A 17,424-nucleotide genomic window follows, 5' to 3' on the forward strand; every position below is an offset into this window, starting at 1 on the left:
CACGCTCCTGCCTTCGCTTTCCCTGATCCACGATTGACCTCCGCGTTAGCAAACACCGGTCGATCGGCGGTCGCGGCATGTCCTTTCTGTCATACACCGGTGGATAGCTGCCCACTGTTGTAGCTCCGCATTATAGCACCACCAAACAACTCAGTTATTTTTTCCACATCCAGCTGTAACTCCGATTCTGTGCGAGCATTTGCGAGAGACCGGGGAGGTGAAAGGAGAGAGAGAGTCCCCTCGCTGTGCATTTGCAGCCAAGTGCGGCAGCTAGCTAGGTAGCCGGCTAGCTGTCAGGCAGGACCAAGGTCGTCAGAGCACTGTCGCTAATATGATAAAACAAGCAGATATTTGAAGTTTACCTACCTACATTCTCGCCTGAAAATATCTTAAAAGTTGATTTTGTGACCTAGAAACACTAATAAAAGACATATAAAACGAAGTGGTGGCCGCCATTGTGTAACTCGGCAGAGGTGTGCTATGAATTGTGGGATATGGAGTTTTCCACCAAGCATAGAAGCCATTGTGTTTACCGTAACTATTCAATGGTTCGCGCAACCTTAAAACCTCCAATGGTTCCTGAAAGCAGCGAGGCTGTGCGCGCCATTGATATTGTCATCATTACGGTATCCAAATAAGGGTAGACAGGCTGTACCACTCCCGGCATACCACTAGAGAGAGCCAACACACCACAAATGAAGTTTGAAATTTGTTTCAATGGGACCAAAAGATGGCGCCAACACACCACAAATGAAGTCTGTTTATTTGGCGCCAAAAGATGAATTGGCCTAAATTTGCACTAAAATCTAAATATTTCAAAAACTATAAAAGTCATAAACACCAAAAGTCATGACATAATAGTCCAGCTCCAGCCGCACAAAATGATCTAACATATGTAACCCTAATGTCAAAACTGTTAGGCAGAGAGGCGCGGGAAAATTTTCACTAAAATATTAATATTTAAAAAACTATAAAATTCATAAACACCAAAAGTCATAGCACACCATTCCAGATCCAGCCGCACAAAATGAGGTCACATATATGAAGCTTGTCTCAAAACTGCGGGGCGAGATTCGCTGCAAAATTTCAGGCGGAAACTGAAGAATAATAATAATAAGAATAATAAATCCGAGCAATAGTAATATGTGTGCCTCTTGGCATAGGCACACATAACTAGAAAGCGAAAATTTCAGAAGAAATTTTAAGTGTGCCTATGCTACTGCCAATGAGTGTAGTTTGCCTTTAATGTGGTTCAACTAGTGCCGGTTGCCTTTTATAACACTAGAGGGAGCAAGATGCAACATGAGCATAGTTTGCTTTTTATACCACAAGAAGGAGGGAAATGGAATACAGCTGATTTTCAACTTAAAGCAAAGTAAGCTGTATTGTGATCTCTGTTATATGCGGCATACAGAGATGAGAGAAAGATGCTCCAGTTACATGATTACAAAATAAGTTAATAGATATAAAAGAAAATAAATTATGCTTTAGTGTCAGGTGTTCAAGAGAAGTTACAATTTAGATTTTACAGTTTTGAGTCGTTTAAAGTGGTAGAAAAAAAAGATGTCCATTAAGCGGTATTCAATTTGTATTTCAAAGGTATTTTAATGTCAAAGGGGAAAATACCACATGCAAATTATGAAATTTCCCATTGTGGGACTAATAAATGTATCATGTTATTCAAACAATATTTTGTACAGATACCATTTACAATAATGTATGACATTTAAACATGATATTTAGATTGTGGTAAATAGCAAAGCAATATAAAATAAAAAAGGAAAAGGAAACCATTCAAGTAACTTTATATTATGAACTGAAAAGTAAGGCAAAAGTATAAATGAAAAGCATACAAGCATTAATGTATATAGATAAACCCAACAATCATATGACCCCCTATGAGCAAGCACTTTGGCGACAGTGGGAAGGAAAAACTCCCTTTTGACAGGAAGAAACCTCCGGCAGAACCAGGCTCAGGGAGGGGCGGCCATCTGCCGCGACCGGTTGGGGTGAGATGTAAACAAATCCAAAACTGTCCACAGAGCTACAGGGGGCACACTGGGATCGCAACAGCAGCCATACAGGGAAACAGATTAGGATGTTCTTCCCAGTACTGAAGTGGGTCGGCTTTTCTTATGTGTGCGTTTTTCTCTGAGAGGTAGGTCTCCACTTTATTTTCTGTTGATGAGGCACTCACGTATACTTCTGGATAAGGGTCATTTGGAAGCAAGTGGTTGGCTGACTTTGCGAAAACAGCTAGAAACAGATAAAAGGAAAACACAATTTAAAATAATAAAACAAGAGACATCACAAAGTGCAGCTCTTCAGTTAGCAAACTGGCAAGTAATGAAGTTCTAAAAAATAATTGGAAAAACAAATCTAACTTTAGAACTAAATGACCCAAAACTATATTAAAAATGAAGTAAAAAAAAGAAATTGGCTTAATACTGGTGTCTTCTGATGAGGTAAGTCGCCATGCGAGGTAAAAACCACAGGTGGCTGTAATTTGGTGGCCTGTATACAGTTCCAATCCAAGCATGTAGTTGGTTTAAATGGGTTTAATACTGGTGTCTTTTGATCACTTGACTGTATATATAAACCTGTTGAACAAAAGGTGCATTTTAATTTCACTATACCTGCCCATCCTTGTAGCCGGTCTCTACTAGCATGGCACAGTTTCAAGATCAGTGTAGGGCTTCTCCACTGCCTTTACTGGACAGAACACATCTGAGGAGTTATGAATGGATGGATGACTTAATGAATGGATGAGATTATAGTTTGTTTCAAAGAATATCAATAAATGTTAGAATATAAAGTAAGAAACAAAAAAATACAAATGACCTGTTATGGCAGGGATCCCATCAGGTGCAGTCTTTCTGTTCACGTTTCTGGTCAGCTCTTCAATGGATGAGAGCACATCAGCAGTCTTATCTATCAGTTCCCACTGGTGAGCTGTCCTTGTTGGTGGTAGAGTGTGTTCAGAAAAACTCCCTTTTAACAGGAAGAAACCTCCAGCAGAACCAGGCTTAGAGAGGTGCAGCCATCTGCTGGGACCGGTTGGGTGAGATGTAAACAAATCCAAAACTGTCCACAGAGCTACAGGGGGCACACTGGGATCGCAACAGCAGCCATAGAGGGAAACAGATTAGGATGTTCTTCCCAGTACTGAAGTGGGTCGGCTTTTCTTATGTGTGCGTTTTTCTCTGAGAGGTAGGTCTCCACGTTAGTTTCTGTTTATGAGGCACTCACGGATACTTCTGGATAAGGGTCATTTGGAAGCAAGTGGTTGGCTGACTTTGCGAAAACAGCTAGAAACAGATAAAAGGAAAACACAATTTAAAACAATAAAACAAGAGACATCACAAAGCGCAGCTCTTCAGTTAGCGAAATGGCAAGTAATGAAGTTCTAAAAAATAATTGGAAAAACAAATCTAACTCTAGAACTAAATGACCCAAAACTATATTAAAAATGAAGTAAAAAAAAGAAATTTGCTTAATACTGGTGTCTTTGGATGGGGTAAGTTGCTATGTGAGGTAAAAACCACACGTGGCTGTAATTTGGTGGCCTGTATACAGTTCCAATCCAAACATGTAGTTGGTTTAAATGGGTTTAATACTGGTGTCTTTTGATCACTTGACTGTATATATAAACCTGTTGAACCAAAAGGTGCATTTTAATTTCACTATACCTGCCCATCCTTGTAGCCGGTCTCTACTAGCGTGGCACAGTTTCAAGATCAGTGTAGGGCTTCTCCACTGCCTTTACTGGACAGAACACATCTGAGGAGTTATGAATGGATGGATGACTTAATGAATGGATGAGATTATAGTTTGTTTCAAAGAATATCAATAAATGTTAGAATATAAAGTAAGAAACAAAAATACAATTACCTGTTATGGCAGGGATCCCATCAGGTGCAGTTGCAGTCTCTCTGTTCACGTTTCTGGTCAGCTCTTCAATGGATGAGAGCAGTCTTATGTATCAGCTCCCACTGGTGAGCTGTCCTTTTTGGTGGTAGAGTGTGCTCAGTTGCAAAGACACTAAGATCACTTGGCAAGTCCATATCCCTCACAACCTTGCAGTCATTTTGTGTTAGTGAATTACACAATAAATGGGGTTGTGATAACTGTGATATGTATTTAGAACACCTGATTGGAGGCAGGCGTATGGCTGTGATATGTAAAGGTGATCAATCAATGTGTGTTTTTCGGTAGTTGCAGCAGTAATAAGTTGTGCATATCCTCTTGACTGAAACAGTTCTTGGATGGGTTTTTTTCCTCTGCTCATAAGGTCCTCATTGAAATCTCCACAAACAATAATTGGTTGGCAATTCATCATTTCCAATGAGTCCAAAAGACATTGCATTTGTGGTAAAAACCTCACGTGGCTGTAATTTGGTGGCCTGTATACAGTTGCTATCAAAGCTGTGACTGGCGATTCAACCTTGATAACAACAAATTCAAGGTCAGTCACATTTTGCAGGTATTTTCGAGACTCTGCTATAAGAACTGTTTTGTAGTACATTGCAACTCCACCGCCATTTACCTTTGCCATGTCTGTATGGTTTGTGTAAGAGACGTGTCTGTTGCGTGTGGCCATGTTGTACTGTTCCAGCTGGAAGCGGGGAGAAACTGATGATCCAGACAAGTGAGTTTCTGTTATGCATAAAACATCAGCAAGGCTGACTTCATGGTGGCATCTCATGTCCTCCATGTGAGTTGGGAGACCTTGTGCATTGTGATGGATAATTGTCAATGTGGGGACTGTGGGAACAACTGATTTTAAGAATTGCAACAGTGGTCTTGCATTCTCAAATGATGCATGTCTCATATTTTTGAGTGCATCTGTGATGGCAGGATCAGCATAGATTTTCCTTTCATCAAAGTCTGTGATGTACAGTCCTTTAAGTGAGGTTGTGCGGCTGAGTGCGACATAGGCCATTCCAGGCTCAAAAACACGCTTCAAACATACTACTGCTGACTCCATTGTCATGCCTTGTACTTTGTGAGCTGTACATGCAAAGGCCAACTTCATTGGAAATTGCCTGCGAAGAACTCCTTTTTTACTTGTAGATTCTTCACATTTCTCAATATATACGAGGTTGTCTGAGGATCCTTGTATTTTTCTGCGAAATTTTTGCCCAGAATTTTGATTGTCCAGCGTAAGTCCAATGAGATTCACAGTTTTTGGTCCATCCTGTGTGGTTGTCACAATGTTCGTGATTGTTCCAAATGTCCCATTAACAAGCCCATCTTCAACATCCAAATTTCTAATAATCATAACACGCACTCCAGGTGCAGCTTGTATGTTATCAGGTAAATCTCTTTTGTTGCCTTTCATCATATCTGCCAGGAGGACCATCTCACCCGTCCGTGGGTCTTTTCTGTAGTCTTCGGCCTGAATATTTATGATATCAGAATGAAGAGCAGTTACAGTTGCTGAATTGTGTTTGTCGACCTCTTTGTTTGTAGCATAAATGTGTAATACATTAGATGGACAGTCTTTTATGTCATGGATAGCCTGTGTGAGCAAGGCTTTATCATTGGCTTCAAGAGAATTTGTTTTTTGCTTCACTCTTATCCTGTTCAGAACTTCAGCAAAAGAATGATCATCTTTCTGTCGCATGATTTCTGTCAGGTTGACCATGTGGAAATAGTCTTTCCAGAGATCAAAGACATTGTCCTCGTACACACAGAGTGGTTTGGCTTTTCCAAGGGGTGGCAGCTGGTAAAAGTCTCCTACTGCAAGGATAGACATCCCACCAAAAGGCTTCTTGTTTCCTTTGATCTGCTGAAGTCTCCAGTGGATGTAGGCAAAAAGGTCTTTAGAAACCATAGATATCTCATCAATGACCAGAATCTCTGCATTTGAAAGTGAAGCTCTCACTTCATCCAGTGCATTGCCCAATCCCTGATACGGCGGTTTTAAAGATTTTGGCAGCTTTAGCAGAGAGTGCAGTGTTTTCCCAGATATGTTAAAAGCTGCAGTGCCAGTAAATGCAGTCAGCAGTACTGCAGGGTAGGACATGTCTGCTTGGTCACGGAATCTGGGGAGTTGGTGCAAAATCTTTGTTGCCTCCTCATATATGCACTTGATAACATGTGATTTTCCACAGCCAGCTCCTCCAGAGACAAAATAAAAGAACTGCTCAGGACAGTGACCCCACACAAGTTTGAAACACCACTCACGCACTGCGTAGAATATGGATGCTTGGGTTTCATTTAGACTTTGGTACATTTTTCTGACAAAGTCTGGGCTCAGCTTAGGTGCTATGATTGCTGGCATGGTTCCACTGTTGCTACCACTGACTTGGTAGTCTGGAACAATGTCCATTTCATTTTCGTCAGTCTCGTGTCTGGATTGTCGTTGGGCCACACACTCTAAACGATCTACTTCAACCTCAGGTGCAAAGGTGTTCCATGCATTGATAAGTGGGCCTTGTTGTTCAATCTGTTCCAATGCCCTTTCCATTGTTTTGCCATGGCTTTCATAACGCTTTTTGTTAAAGGTAACAATTGGCCGTACTGCAAAACCATGTTTTCGTCCACTTTTGTAGAACTGTTCGGATGTGGAGTGTTCTGTGTTTTTAAAGTCATCATTTGATCGATGTGGAAAATAAAGTTTTAGTAGTCTGCTATAAAACTTTTCTGGATGTTTCTTTTCTGAGAAGCGAGGATATCTGATTATTGCAGGTTTCCCTCTTGTTCTCTTTTGAATATAACCCATGTTATTCAAAAGAGGGATGGCATTTTTTGACTCTGTTTCACGGCTGTAGAGAATCCTGTACTCTGAAGCAAATTCAGCCAAACACATTCTTTCAAACTCAGGTGTTCTGGGTCTGTTTGCATATTTTTCTGGCAATCCAGACATCCACACATTTTCATCATCTGGTGCCATGCTTTGCAACCTGCTCATCGGGAGACTCATTTTCAGGGCATCATCATCAGTCTGTATGAACACCACACTGCGTGAACACTTTTTTAGTGGCAGGCTGCATGTCCTTGCCACGGATTCCTGGGCACTGACTTCTCTGTGTTTAGCATATGCCTGCATTATCTGTTTCATTTCATCTCTTTCATTGACATTGGACTTTTTTACCTCCTGGATGACTCCATTAAGAAATTGTGTCATCTCAAATTCGGGTTTAGAGACATAAGACATCATGTACATCAGGCAGCTGTAGTCATCAATGACATATTGGATGTCCATGTTGGCATTCCAGGCTCTCAGTAGATCTGCATTGTATGCATTCACCCAGCAGTCATTAGGTTCACGCTTTAAGAGGATGACATGGCCATTGCTTAAATTGAAGACACAATCCAAGTATTGTTCATAAGTTAATTTGCATTTGTGAAGCAGCTCAGACAAGTCTTCAAACGAGGAATTTGGGTCACAGAGCAAATCTCTCAATGGCTGGAGTTTTTCTTTGGCCTCTTTCTGTTTTTTTGCGAGCGCCATTCGTCTGTTTTTTTGCTTTTGTTTTTCATTTGTGCCTTTCTCCTTACTTGTGCTATGCTGCTTATCATTGTGATCATCGTCATCATCTGGGCTTGGGAAAGTGATCATTGTTTGGTCTACAGGTAGTTTGGGGAACCCAAACCTACATGACACATTACCTTTTTTGCAGGATCTGGAGTGATTTCTGCTGTGGACTTGAACCTCAGACACAATTTTGTGAAGTTCAGGATCGGCATTTTGGTCAGGCATCTTACATGTTATGTACTTGTCAATAAATTTGTACACGTGGTCTTCAAGGTCGCTTCCAAATTTAGGTGCATCTTTGACCCAAACCAGTAAATGGATATGAGGGCTACCTCTGGCCTGAAACTCCACTCGATAAAAGTAATCTTCTACTTCACCGATGGGCTGTGCTGGGGACAGGATCAGTGTTGTCATTAGTGCATCGACTCTTTTTTCAAACAATCGCATCACAGTCACAGGGTTGCTTCGGAGAATTTCACACTTTGTGTTCCAGTCAAGTTGTGAAAAATCCACTTGTTCACCTTGTTGAGTTTTTATGACCTCAACAACCTCAGGCCATCTCATTTCAGCAGCTGAAAATGTCAGGAAAAAAGTTGGCTTTCCTAACTGTCTGACCATAGCATGCAGATCTTTCAGTGCCTTTTCCCAATAGGCTGGAGTACCTCTCAGAGGTTTCATGAAGCGTGTTGCATCTTTGTTATTTATCAGTCTCTCCACTTCGTCTTTATTTTGAAGCATTCTGTTACTAATTCTACGTCCATCCTTTGTGATTGCCTTACCTTTGCGCAATTGGATGGACATGCTGTTTGTAGCCATGTGTGTTTCTGTTACAAACTGTGCAAAGAATAGGTAGCTTTGGTCAGTTGCAAAGCGTGTATCTGCAGAGAACAGCCGTGTATTAAAATACATGCTTGGGGACAGTTTGACTTGTCTGGCTTCATCTAATGTGTTCTGTCCAGTTGGGAACTGCACAGGAAAGGCCATGGCTTCAAGTTTAGGAATAGAGAAGAAACCAACAGGTCTATTTCCTTGGGCGGGTGCAATGCTAAATATTCCTTCACCATATGATAAAATGTCCTGTGCTATATCTGGTGGTTGCATACAGGTGTCTAGAACAAGACCAGGGCGAAGTTCTTCCTTTTCTTTCTCCGTATCTTGTAAGGGCTCTCCATTTGACTGTTCAGGCTCCAATAGTTCGTTTACATCATGACATGGCTCAAGTATTCCAGCTGTTGTTTCCTCAGTGGTTCTTCTTTCTGGTACAATTTGGTTGTCAAAGTTTCTGGGCAGTGCATCTTGAATATCTGTATCAGCAGTGTCATGTTCCGTCTCGATTATCTGATTATTTGTGGGATCAGCAAAAGTTGCGTCATCATCAATAGATACATCTTTGTATTCTGAATGCATCTCTTTTAGCTTTGATAAGCCTGCTAACACATTCTTCATGTTCACAGTGTAGAAGTGTTGGTATCCTTTGAATCTGATGTGTCTTTTCAGTTGTACTTGCAGGAGCTGGGCTTCATTGCTAGGTCTGGGAAGACAGTTTACTGTGGTTTCCACGTCTGACGGTACACAAACAACAGCCCCATGTACGGCTCTTTGTTGTCCTTTTGGTAATGCAATGATTTTGGCAAACGGGAGAATTTTAGCAATCAGTTGTCGTTCTAGTACATTTAATTGACTCAGTTCAATTGGGATGGGTGCTAGTGCTAAATTGTTTGCCACTGCGATGGAAGAGATCTTTCCTCGTTGTAGGTGGCTGTCACAGTTGTAGCAAATCCACTCTTGCATTCTTTGTTTTGGAAAGGTACAATTAGCTGTACATTCACTATCACAAACATGGACAAATTTTCCTGTCAAGCAGGTGTCAACAATGTGACTATTTTTAACATACTTTGATCTTTTGCAGTGTTTTACTTGATTAGGAAACAGAGTTCTGTGGCACACTGTACAGACATGGGTGGGTCCTAACTTAATTGTTTCACGGAAAGCTAATGTGGCTGCTTGCATCACACTATTCACTACAAGCTGGGGCTGTGCTTCAGACTGTGGACCCTGCTGGAATTGTGTTACTAGTCGTCTGTATTTCTTCTTTATTCTCTGCGCACACAACTTTTTATAAATGGCGAAAGATGCAGTGGTAGCCATTTTGTGTCTCTGGTACTCTGCACAGCGCTGTATATGGTGCAGTCTGAATTGTGAGTCATTATGATACCTGGCATGAATTGATTTTTTTTGTTTGTGCCTGTATTTTGGATCCGATGCATATTTTGTTCTTATATATGCCCTCTTCCTTTCTCTGACATCATCCTCTCTGTATTTCTGGCTCATGTATTTTTTTTGTCTGCTTTGAAAGTCAGCATCCGTGTTGTACCTTTGGACCAGATATTGCTTCTGTCTGCTTTGAAAGTCAGCATCCGTGTTGTACCTTTGGACCAGATATTGCTTCTGTCTGCTTTGAAAGTCAGCATCCGTGTTGTATCTTCGGAACACATATTGTTTCTGTCTGGTTCGAAAGCTGGCATCTGTGGTATATCTTCTGATAATGTAGTCTCTCTTTTTTTGTTGAAAATGAGGATCATTTTGGTATCTCTTCACATTGTGGGCTTTTATCTTCTCTTGAATATGAGGATTTGCATAATAATCTTTGGCTGATAACAGTTTTTGTTTATGGCGATGACAGTTTTGAGCATATTGAGTTTTCACAGCCTGTAATTTTTTCATTCTAAATTCAGGAAAGCAGGCATATCGTTCCTTTTCGTGTCTTCTTTTGTTTATCTTCTTTGTCAAGTCTTCAGATGAAGATTTTTCTTTAGCTTTTACATGCTGCTTGTGACTTTTTTGAGCTTGACGAATAGCTTTCCCACGTCGTCGTTTATTTAATCTGCACACATTTCTTGTTTTTTGGGGGGGTTTATCTATGACTTTATCTCTTTCATTATTGAGTTCAAGATTTTCTTGTTGTTCTGTTTGGATGTTGCTTGTTGGATCAACAGATGTTTCAAGTTGATGTTCACAAATTTGATTTGAAGCCATTTTGTCTTGTTGCGGGTTTAAAGCACTTTCTAACATTGTCATGTAGGTTTGGGCTGATTCTGGTTGAGGCACTTGCACAGTGGGATTTGTGATTTGTGGTTCATCATTTTGTGGTGATGTAGCTGTTGCTCTTGGTGTTGCTTGAGTTGACTGTGCAGGCTGTTCGTTGTGAGTGCTGACTCTTTTGAAAGAAACAGGCACAAACTCATATCTTGCATACCTGCCTTGATTTTGAAAAAGGTTATGAAGGTGGGTGATCAGGTCATTCACATGAGTGAAAGTGAGCATGACTGCTGTTCCATTTGGCTGGGGTAAACCTGCTGCACTTCTTGAATGTGAATCAAATAATCCATACCTCCCAGATTTGTCACGGAAAACTGCAATGCACTGAGGTGAGACCATGAGCAAAGCATAGCTCACATCTGTTGACAGACATACAAGACGACTAGCAAGAGGCAACCACCACTCTTTTCTTTGATAAGTTTTGTCTGCTGCTTTCAGGTATCCATACCTTATGTTGTCCATTTTCACACTGTAGACATTTATGTCAGCATGAACTTTTTTGGGCAGTTCCTCTATGGTCAGATGATTTTGTGTATAACGCCTCTCCTGCTGAAGATTTGTTTTAATCCAACAGTAGAGTGCATCTCCCTGTTCAAGCACCTTATCAAGTCGGGCTGTGTTGAACTGGTGTTCCTCATTAAGGTAGGCCAGGAATGTGAGGGCATTGCATGTGCACTGATGATTTCGAGAGAATTCTGTGTACCTTTCATCACTTTGACAATGAGTTGCACTGACACGCCAGAAGTGCTGAACTGCGTTGCTCTGTAGCTCCTCTGTCAGTAGTTCTTCATTTGTGTTGTGGAAAGGCTGATCAAGGAATGTAAAGGTGACACATGTTATTGTTTAGTATTTAATGATATGCATTTCACGGTTGAGTAAACATATGTAACTCTTGGTACAATGATGTAAGACATTTTTAATTGGCAAGAGTTGTATAAATTTAGATTCTTGTAAAGTAAAAACATTTTTTTTTTAAATTTGGTAAAATAATCAAACAATGTTCAGGCAAATGAAGCCAAATTATGTCACTCCTCAATCATATTACAGCATAATCGAAAGAGACAAGCAGAAAGACAGTGACAGGAACAGTGAGAGAGAGTGGGAGAGAGCAGAGGTGGGAAGTAAAAATGACAAATATTTTAGATATCTGTAATTTGCTTTAGAGGTGTTTTTTTTAATGACCTTTTACAAAGGTCATATCTGTACCTTCTGCTCCTCATATTTTCAAAGCAGTTAATTTCTTTCAGTATAACACATTATTTTAGGTTGCTGCGGGCCTTCAAACATCAACTAAATTGCAGCCTAAATACAAATGAAAGGAAATCCTGTTTACGTATTATTCGTAAGAGGATCTCAGATGCTCTTAAATTAGATGTAATTCATTCACTGATTTCAGATTAAACCAGATGGCTCTGTACATGTGCCATAAAAAACACGTTTCATAGTTGTGTTACGTTTTGTAAAGAAATGACACAAAATTCAGTTACAGGTTAAATGTGATTGAAACAGAACACACTGACATTCATCTTGAGAAAAGATGAGTGTCACAAAATGTTTGTATTTATTTGCACTGCTTTTCACTGTGGATGTCAATTTATCTGAAGCTTTAAGTATAAAATGGTATAAAAGTATTCAGAATAATAGATATAGAAATAGCTAAACAGACAGACAGCTGTTGAGATGTCTGCATTTTAGGAGTCTGATGAAAGAAACTGACAAATGTACATGTTTAGTCTAACATTTTAGTATATTTAGTACGAGTTAGCAAGCACACTTAAGGTGAAAGACTAAATATCAACCCCGGTGATTATACATAGGGTTAGGCTTACCTTTTTAGGTGGAGAATTTGATGCCGTGTGGAAATCATCGGTTGCCCAGACTCGTTTTGCTGGTGGACGAGTTTCTGAACTCTGATAATACAGTTAATCAAAATTAGAAAACCTACTAACAGAGTTGAAACAGAGTGTAACACTGGATACTTTAAAGAAAACATGAAACAGTAGCGGTTACTAAACTTACAAAGCAATAAAAAAAATCCAGCTGTTTGCATAACTACTAAGAAATTTGAAAGTGAGTGTAACTTTAAAAACTTTAAACAAAACTAACAGAAGCGAGACAACAAAATTCTTACTGTTTGCATAAGGCCAACATGTAACCATATCCATAATCCTTAATGGAGGAATACCGTTTTAAAGTTACCTTGCTGCCTGGAGGACATAAGGAGGTGGATCTATTCTCCGTTTCCAAGGACAAGCTGGCTGGTGCTGTCTGCTAACCCAGGCAAAAAAGAATATAATGTTAAGACATTAAGTGACCTGACACTTTAATTTCACTTTACAATGCAATGCATGGCATGAACTGTTATGCCAGTTGGGTAACATTATAAGATAGAAATGGTCAACTGTATGGGTAAGTGTTATAAAAATATATTGTATGTGCTCACTACCACATCAGAATTACCTGTTCAGAGCTATAAAATAAAAATAAAAAACCCTTTGTCATATTTTCCTTTGTTTTGGATAGAAATTGGACAAAATTGAGTTAGCAAACATGCTTTAAGTGAAAGACTACATATCAACTGTGGTTATAGACACCAAAGATCAGATATATACAGACTGGGTAGGGCTGCTCAATTAATCAAATTTTAATCGAAATCACGATCTGAGCTTTCAACGATAATTAAAAAGGACTGAGCAGATTATTAGCACCACCCTCGTGCTGTACTCTCACGCTGCTCCGTGCGGCAAATCGAGCACACCTCTCTGTGTTTTGAACACGCGTCACAACAATTAAGAGGAGCTAACAGAGGGAAGCTCGGAAAGCTAAGCAGAAGTTATTTGGAGAGGAGAGTGACTGCCGTTGGTTGAAAAGAGGTAAAAAACAAAAAACAAAAAAACTTCAGTGGGGTGGAAACATTATGGGTTCGCGAAGTCAGACGTGGATCAAGTAGACATAGTGTGTAAACTTTGCTACAATGTCGTAGCTGCACCACGGAGCAACACTGCAAAGTTCACTAAACATACATGTTTACGTTTTTCATTTATTTTTTATATTGCAAACATTTACACTGTTATCAGTATTTGCACACTATTTTATGACAATCTTTAAAGCCATTATTCAATACATCGTTATTGTTAAATACATATTGTCAAATAATGGAGATCTAGATTTCAGTGAAAATAATCATGATTATCATTTTTGCCATAATCGAGCAGCCCTATGTGTGGGCATACCTTGTAATTTGTTAATAGAGGAATATTTTTTGATGTTTACCTTGGTACATGGGGAACATAAGGAGGTGAGTCTATCCTGTGTTTCCAAAGATAACCTGGCTGGTGCCATCTGCAAACCCAGGAAAAAGGGTATAGAAGACATTAAGTGACCTGACACATTCATTTCATTTAAATGTTCTGTATACCATGCACTGTTATGCCAGTTGTGTGACATTATAACAAAAAATCCTAAACTGCATGGGTAAGTGTTCTTAACTGTCTCAAACGTGTTTTGAAAACTGTTCAACTGTCTGTGATCACTACCATATCCTCATTACCTGGTCAGATGGAAAACTACTGACTGCCTCATCTTGGTTGTGGCCAGAGAGCACTGGGACAGCAGGATCGACCAGGTCAAGTGGTTTCCAGCGCTTCTTTTGTGCCTGGGATCTTTTATTTTTTCTCGGCATCTGGTAGAATGTCAACATAAAAACAGAATATTAATTATTGGCATTTCAAGCAATTTGTTATTCTAACCCTCTGATACATTGACAGACAAGATGACTACAAGAACAAAAAAAAAAAAATCTCTTTTCTTTAAATAGACATATTGATAGTGTCACTACCCGGTGTTAAGGCTTTGTTAAGTTCCATAACAGTTTGTATATTGTAATTGAGAAAGTGATTACCTTGAAAGTTGGGAGGCAGATTTGTTGACCACGACAGTTACTTCGTTTTGGTGTACAGTAATTGGGAAAGTAATTACCTTGCAAAGCTGGGAGGCAGTGTTGTTGCTGAGACGCTGGTCGAATGCCAGCAGCAAGCAAACCCAGATGTTCACAGTCCTACTTAACACCTCAAACTTTTCAAACAAATCTTACAAGAACATTTGGCAAAGTGATTGGCTTGCAAACTTAGGAGACAGTCTTGTTGCCCACAACAGTTTTTTTATAGAGTAATTGGAAAATTGGGTACCTTGCAAGGCTGACAGGCAGTCTCGTTGCTGGGAGGCGGTCTTGTTGGTGGGGCTCTGGCAGAATGCCAGCAGCAAGCAGACCCAGATGTTCACAGTCCTACTTAACACCTTAAACTTTGCAAACAAACCTCACAGAACAATTAGCAAACTGATTGGCTTGTAACACTGAAATGTAGCCTTGTACTGTCTGGTTTAAATTTCCTACTGAGAGACAAAGAGGAACTTTACTGTTTGGAAGGGAGTAAAAACACTGTACCATCTAATCTTAAAAGTTTTAATTACAAACAACAGCTCTGGAATAAAATGACATCCAGCGCTAAACACACCTATTTTTTTCTAAATATCAGCTGAATACATACATAGAAAATATAAGGGGGGGGGGGGGGCACTTACCTTGGCTGAATCAAGAGTTGAGGTATTAAAGGGTGCTGTAGTTAACGCCTTATAAAGACAGACAAAGAAAGGTGTGAAACGCGACTACAACGCAGTTATTGTTTCGTACGCGGTGAGAGTCGCATCTTAAAAGTTTCAATTACAAACGATACCACTGGAATAAAATCACAGTCATTTTGTAGATATCAGCGCTGACTATCCGCTAACTGGCTTTAGCATCGTGCCGAACGTGCCGAAACAAAGAAATCGATAAAGAAACACACACACAAAAAATCACTTTCAAAGCTAAATTTCAAACCAGAGACAGAGATACGCTTACGGTGTGTCATAGTAAATCACTTTCAAAATCAATTTCAAACCGGGAGATGCTTAATATCAGCTAACTAGCCAGCAACAAAACCACGAGACAAAGAGAGGTGTGAAACCCGACTACAATGAAGCCATTTTTTGAGAGTCGCATCTTAAAAGTTTCAATTACAAACGATACCACTGGAATAAAATCACAGTCATTTTGTAGATATCAGCGTCAAGACACAGAAAAGCACTTTTAAAGGTCAATTTCAAAACCGGAAGAGGGACAGAAACGCTTGCCTTAGCTGACTATCCGCTAACTGGCTTTAGCATCGTGCCGAACGTGCCAAAACAAAGAAATCGATAAAGAAACACACACACAAAAAATCACTTTCAAAGCTAAATTTCAAACCAGAGACAGAGATACGCTTACGGTGTGTCATAGTAAATCACTTTCAAAATCAATTTCAAACCGGGAGATGCTTAATATCAGCTAACTAGCCAGCAACAAAACCACGAGACAAAGAGAGGTGTGAAACCCGACTACAATGAAGCAATTTTTTGAGAGTCGCATCTTAAAAGTTTCAATTACAAACGATACCACTGGAATAAAATCACAGTCATTTTGTAGATATCAGCGTCAAGACACAGAAAAGCACTTTTAAAGGTCAATTTCAAAACCGGAAGAGGGACAGAAACGCTTGCCTTAGCTGACTATCCGCTAACTGGCTTTAGCATCGTGCCGAACGTGCCGAAACAAAGAAATCGATAAAGAAACACACACAAAAAAAAAAATCACTTTCAAAGCTAAATTTCAAACCAGAGACAGAGAGATACACTTACCTTGTAAAAGCTTACGGTGTGTCTTAGTAAACACTTCAGAAAATCACTGTAAGTTCAAGTCCAAAGCAGAGGAGGGGGGAAAGACGCGTTACCGGTGAAGCGATAGCCACGCTGTCTCAGAAAATCATGTCTACGGTCAATTTCAAAGCGGAGGAGGGGTGTCGTCATTGCGTAGTGTCGTCATACGCTAGCGGTGCTAGCGGCACTAGCTAGCTAGCCGGCTATCAGCAACACGTAAGAGCACTGTCTGTAATATGGGATGTCTTGATAAAACGAGCAGATATTTGAAGTTTACACACCTACATTCTCGCCTGAAAATATCTTAAAAGTTGATTTTGTGACCTAGAAACACTAATAAAAGACATATAAAACGAAGTGGTGGCCGCCATTGTTTACTCTGCAGAGGCGTGCTATGAATTGTGGGATATGGAGTTTTCGCCCAAGCATAGATCTTTTCACCTGTACTACTACGGCTATACCACTAGAGAGAGCCAACACACCACAAATGAAGTCTGTTTCTATGGGGCCAAAAGTAGAATCTTTCTCAGGAACCTAGAAATTGGCCCAAATTTGCACTAAAATCTAAATATTTCAAAAACTATAAAACTCATGAACACCAAAAGTCATACCATACTAGCCCAGCTCCAGCCGCACAAAATGATGTAACATATGTAACCCTAATGTCAAAACTGTTTGGCAGAGGAGCGCGGGAAAATTTTCACTAAAATATTAATATTTAAAAAACTATAATAGACATAAACACCAAAAGTCATAGCACACCATTCCAGATCCAGCCGCACAAAATGAGGTAACATATATGAAGCTTGTCTCAAAACTGCGGGGCGAGATTTGCTGCAAAATTTCAGGCGGAAACTGAAGAATAATAATAATAAGAATAATAAATCCGAGCAATAGTAATATGTGTGCCTCTTGGCATAGGCACACATAACTAGAAAGCGAAAATTTCAGAAGAAATTTTAAGTGTGCCTATGCCGCTGCTAATCAGTGTAGTTTGCCATTCATACAGCTACAGACAGCAAAACTCAGAAGAGCAGCCATTCTCCACCATGAATTATGGTAAAAACAAACACCGCTCGCGCCTCACAGATGACAGTTTACAGTTTTGG

The 17,424-nt window shown here is 39.9% G+C and overlaps 1 protein-coding gene across 8 annotated transcripts; it reads right to left on the reverse strand.

The window, feature by feature from the left end:
• Positions 1-1,590: 1,590 nt before the first annotated feature.
• On the reverse strand, positions 1,591-17,131 carry LOC134623346 (uncharacterized). 8 transcript variants are annotated; one of them, XR_010573447.1, is made up of 10 exons: positions 16,298-17,108; positions 14,133-15,211; positions 13,856-13,924; positions 12,782-12,853; positions 12,412-12,492; positions 3,892-11,389; positions 3,690-3,780; positions 2,842-3,308; positions 2,637-2,727; positions 1,591-2,256 (listed from the first exon to the last, which is right to left on the reverse strand). XR_010573447.1 is itself a non-coding variant. In XM_065469844.1 (5 exons), exons 1-5 carry the CDS (start codon positions 14,162-14,164, stop codon positions 11,359-11,361), a joined length of 282 nt encoding a protein of 93 aa, XP_065325916.1. In that variant the 5' UTR covers positions 14,165-17,131; the 3' UTR covers positions 6,360-11,358. The 8 variants fall into 8 exon arrangements, 2 of the variants coding, with proteins under 2 accessions (XP_065325916.1, XP_065325915.1); XR_010573451.1 differs by having other exon boundaries at positions 14,133-14,264; positions 14,561-17,108; XR_010573450.1 differs by having other exon boundaries at positions 12,782-12,850; positions 14,133-17,108.
• Positions 17,132-17,424: the final 293 nt, after the last annotated feature.

Source organism: Pelmatolapia mariae, unplaced genomic scaffold (assembly GCF_036321145.2).
Source record: "Pelmatolapia mariae isolate MD_Pm_ZW unplaced genomic scaffold, Pm_UMD_F_2 NODE_ptg000569l+_length_104271_cov_1, whole genome shotgun sequence".
NCBI lineage: Eukaryota > Metazoa > Chordata > Actinopteri > Cichliformes > Cichlidae > Pelmatolapia > Pelmatolapia mariae.